Source organism: Frankliniella occidentalis, unplaced genomic scaffold (assembly GCF_000697945.3).
Source record: "Frankliniella occidentalis isolate FOCC.00 unplaced genomic scaffold, Focc_3.1 Scaffold164, whole genome shotgun sequence".
Classification (NCBI taxonomy): domain Eukaryota; kingdom Metazoa; phylum Arthropoda; class Insecta; order Thysanoptera; family Thripidae; genus Frankliniella; species Frankliniella occidentalis.
Window position 1 is genome coordinate 193649 of NW_026267290.1, and position 4925 is coordinate 198573.

Here is a 4925-nt window from a genome sequence, read left to right on the forward strand (position 1 = left end):
GTCTTACGTTACGTCTTACGTTACGTCTTACGTTACGTCTTACGTTACGTCTTACGTTACGTCTTACGTTACGTCTTACGTTACGTCTTACGTTTCGTCTTACGTTACGTCTTACGTTACGTCTTACGTTACGTCTTACGTTACGTCTTACGTTTCGTCTTACGTTACGTCTTACGTTACGTAAGACAAAGCGTTACGGTTCTTAACAATATTCGGTGTACGCTGTCTACGCCATTTCCGTACTATTTCCGTACTAAATCTTAACAATCCCAACTTCAAAATCACCAACTTCAATTTTTGTATGCCAATTAAATTCCTAGACAGGGGATTGTTTTTCAGTTAACACGAAGTACCGCCAACAATAGACACTGTGCTCGAGGCCACTCCCGCCGCCCCTTTGTTGACAGTGCACCTAAACATTCACCAAGTTTTCTGGTGGTCAATTGAACTTTCTACGGTGCACACATTCGTGCTACCACACCGACAACATTGTTTAAATCCAGGTACCAGGTGGTCAGTGCCTCGGTCTCCTCGGTCAGAGCGAACACCTCTATGTTCAGTGTTGCGGGTTTGCAGTGCATACCATTTCATGCCGCAGGGGCCAAGACGATATATGGGCTGACAGCATAGGCCAAGCACACCCCGTACAACTAAAAACGTTTACTTCTTTAATTACATTAGGATATATAATTTAGTTTTCTTTATCATGGGTTCGTTTCGCAGTTTACACGAAGTGTTAACGTTTTTGTACAAATCGTGCCTCTACAAAGGCACAAGTGCAGTAGCACTCTTAGAAGGTGTTATATAGCACCTTTGCTTTTCCAGTGCAATCACCGTCGCATTAGCTCTCCGAGAACCAGTAATCACCCCCCCCCCCCCCTACAGCAAGCTCCAGTCAAATATTTGCATTATCTCCTCTGCCATGTGGTACAATGAACCTTCATCAACCTATCCGCAAAGACGTTTTCGAACAAATGCGTCGGCATACGGTCTAAATAACACTCCGATTCTAACCATCTACTCTTAGCCCGACCGCTAAGAAACTCACCTTGTGCGTCACTGTTTGTGTAGTCCCAAGAGGCACCAGCTGTAGTTACCATCTCAGGGAGATGGGCGGGGTAATGGTTGCGCGACTCAGTAGTGAAAAAACGGCCTTTAGATGGCAGTACGCACGTTTTACCTGCGACGTGCCGTTTACCCGCCAGGGACGTTCAAGTTCAAGAGGGACAATCACTGGACAGGTCCTCTACCCTACTCGTTTGACGCGTGTCACAACCAGGTTTAGGCGAATAACCTCGTCGGACTTAACTAATCCATCTTGACATTTGTTATCGAATTTTTTGTTTAGCTGGGTCATGAGTTTCTTATCACTTAGATTAATCGCGAATTAGTCAATAGTCTCTGCCTGATAGCAGACTGCTTCATATATTACTCGCCACCAACACCAGAGCGGTTCTGTCATCTCGGGCAGTTCATCGTCAAACCTTATCCAAGATGCGGTCCTGGACACTAACTTTTATCGCTGCAGCCTTATTGGTTGGGTCACAGGCACAGCAGGTAAGCTGGGAACAGGTCTCAACAAATAGCCTGCATGCTCCACGTAACTTTTTGCTTCTCGTGCTGACTGATCCAAATATTTGGTTGTTCGAACTATTATGGTATTCAGTTCCCCCCTGAGTAAATATCAGAAAAGCCCGGATTTTTAATAAGGTCTAGAAATGTGGGACTGGGCCTGCCAACTCCAGAAGAGAATTTGAACAGTAGAAAAGCAACTGTTACTATATTGTCCTACAACTTTCATTTACATTTTGATGATCTGAGCATTATAGGGAGCATCCAATTACACTTTACGTTAAAGGTTTTCCCAGCGGAGACAAACACATTTTTTTCGACCACAGTTCCCTCCTCTACCTCTCACTGCCGATCAAATTTAAACGGAGTAGCTACTGTGACGCCCGTGAACACCCCCCCCCCCCCCCCCCCTCCCACCTTAACCCACACAACCTCAGGTCCTGCAGCGGATGCTGACGGCGTCAGCAAAGACGACTTAGGCCCCACTAGGCCATTTTACCGCATTTTTTGCAATCAGCCTCATAGGCGTTCTGAGGAAGAGGGTCAAAAGCGCTACAGTAGATCGTTCATTTAAACTATCATCTCTGGGCACAGCCAAGCCACAGTCGCATCAATGATCTCAGACTTTATTTAAATTTCCTTCGTTTTAGTGAAAAAAGAGAAAAAGTATGGAGCATGTAATGATCTGATTTTTTGTCGCCGTTGCCGTACGACATGAGTTCTACATCTCATTGAGGATGATTGAGGAGGGTCAGTTAGCGAAAACCGTAACCTGACACCCGCACAGCGCTCAAGAAGTCAGACAAGCACCCCTCTCCCTGCTCCGCTGCCCAGCGCCGAGCAACTTGGACGGCCAGACCGCGCTCTGCGGTTTCGCACTTCCCAGTAGTGCACGACAAAATCTTGGACGAGGAACAAAGCTTGCGCTTTAGTGCACGTAATAACCAAATAATGTTTTTTCCCGATATGTTTGTTGGGATCGTATAAACGCCCAACAAGAACGCCAAAACGTCTCATGGTTGTAGCTATAGGGTAGACTGAACACCAGTTAAGTTTCATCACTCAAAGAATTTTTTTTTCAGTCAATCATTGAATGCGTTAAGCTAACGGAACGTAAAAATGGCGCAGCGCGAGAAAATTACCTATACTCTAAATCTACGCATAAAATATGTGCCAACAACTTAATTAATTCACCGTTTTGTGATTACAGGCAGGATTTAATGTAAACGGGATGGTTGACACTTTGCTAAGCAGAGCAGAGGACCATATTTTGCCGTCCATCGATATCCCTGATGTTTCAGTCTCGGAGTTGTTCAAAGTCCTCTTTTTCAACGTTAAGGCCAGTCTTGACGTGAGCAAAGGATGGCTACTTGGTCCAAAATCAGTGCGGAGGTTCGATGACTCAAAGCTGACGATGGAGGATCAATATACGTTTAGTGTAGACATTCCAGTTGGTGTCAACGAAATAAACTTTGGGTAAGAAGTGACTCCTTCGTTCGTTAACATAGAAATTTCGCCCCCTTTCGTACCTGCAGTATGCGCAAAGCCTAAAATCATTTCTTGAACATGTATATCTGCTTGCTGTGCCAGCCTGTTTACTACTTTCATGAGTTCTCTCCTCACCTAATGCGCGTCGACTATTGTTCAGGTACAACTACAAGACCAAGGTTGCGGGCATTTCCGGGCCACGTGGAAACTTCACGGCAACAGTGGGTGCCACAGCCGTAACCGTCCGGGCTAGTGTCACTATTTACGATGAGTTTTGCTACGCAAAGTTCGAATCATTGGATCTCACGCAGCTAGGCAACGTCACGGTAAGTTTTTCTAGTAGTTGAAATAACGACATGGACCAACATTGCAAATTGAATTCGGGGACAATTTACAAATAACTAAAGAAATTGAAAATGCTTTCTCCCTGAAGACAATTAGATCAGATTACTTAACCCCAAATAAATAAGTACACGTATGGAAGTTAGTCTGCCGCTTGAAAGACGGATCCCGTTTCTTTTTCATTTTGCGTTGCTGCTCTTTCCGGTTTACTTGACGTCTTATACCAAGAAAAACAATATAGCGGCTGTGGCACGAGGCTTTCCCGTGCTGCAACTTTCGAATACAGTAACTAACATTTAGTTCTAATGCGGAGTAAGCTTCAAAAACAAAATTTTCATGAACATGCCGCACCATTGCACATTTTAAGAAAGAATACGAAATTTTGGTTTCAATGAAGCTACTTTCTCGGGTTACGACTACAGTTCAACTTTAAAAATCACCCATCCCTTTTTTTCGTTTTTTTTCTATTTTTTTTTTTTTAATACACCGTGGTGCACTGTAGGGCGACGAGGGTTTTGTAAAGAGAGCAGAGGTGACAAAACGGCCAAAATGTGTCAGGTCGTTGAGATACGCTCATTAGTGTCGTATTTCAGAATTGAAATAAAAGTTATTTGTGTTAACAACTAAGCCGTTTTATACCAGGTGAGTGCTACTGGCTTGGGCGTGGCAAACTCCATCTATTCAAAGATGCTCACAAAGTTTGCGGAGAGCCAGCGGGACAAAGTTCAGGCACAGATTGCCGAGGACTTCGAAGAAGCTACAAAGTGGACCTTTGACTGCAACTCCTATCTTCCCCCTGTGCTACGGCCGTGCCGCGATTGCGCAAATGATCCTAAACCTATGAGAAGCGTGAACAGCACTCAGGCACTGTTCCCTACTGTCACACATATCTTTATGTAAATCTTGTTAAAAAGCACTTAGCAAATAAACCAAATTCTAACGCTAACGCGTTAATCGGCCCCTGAACTTTTAACGAATGGTTTTATGCACACGAAGAAATAATTAACCTATTATTCACTTCAAAATATGGAGTGTTGAGAGTTGGAAAAGAGAGAAATCTTCAAAGTTGTGGCTCTTCGTTCTGACGTCACCAGAATAACAAAACCAAAACCAAGAATAAGGCAAGCGCCTGCTTATTCAAACTGTTCCGTGGGCATTCTCCGGCAATGCCACTTCTCGGTAGAATTATCAAAACATGTCTTATTTAACTACCTCTTGAGTGCACAGGAAAAGGCTAAAAAAGGGTTAGTGGTTGAGCGATTAGCGAAGCCCATTACTATACTGATCGGAAAAGTTTCATTCTGTTTGTCTGTCTGTCTGTCCGCACGATTACTCGAGAAAGAATGGAGAGAGCGATCTGGGAATTTCAGCAGGGTCGTTTTGTATCATAACAAGCTGGGCCCGCTCTTCCGCCAAACCAAGTTGCCAGCTCCGCTTCGCTCCACCGGCAACTCGGTTCGGCAGGGAGCGGGCCCAGCTTGGCCTGCCGGCGGCGTTTGGGACGGGCCTTCGGCCCGTCCCTT

General features: G+C 44.8%; 1 protein-coding gene across 1 annotated transcript; it reads left to right on the plus strand.

The window, feature by feature from the left end:
• The first annotated feature begins 1389 nt into the window (after nt 1–1389).
• On the plus strand, nt 1390–4368 carry LOC113218437 (uncharacterized). Its single transcript, XM_026438796.2, has 4 exons — nt 1390–1557; nt 2783–3048; nt 3221–3386; nt 4045–4368. The coding sequence occupies exons 1-4, from the start codon at nt 1495–1497 to the stop codon at nt 4300–4302; spliced, it is 753 nt and encodes a 250-aa protein (XP_026294581.1). The 5' UTR covers nt 1390–1494; the 3' UTR covers nt 4303–4368.
• Nucleotides 4369–4925: the final 557 nt, after the last annotated feature.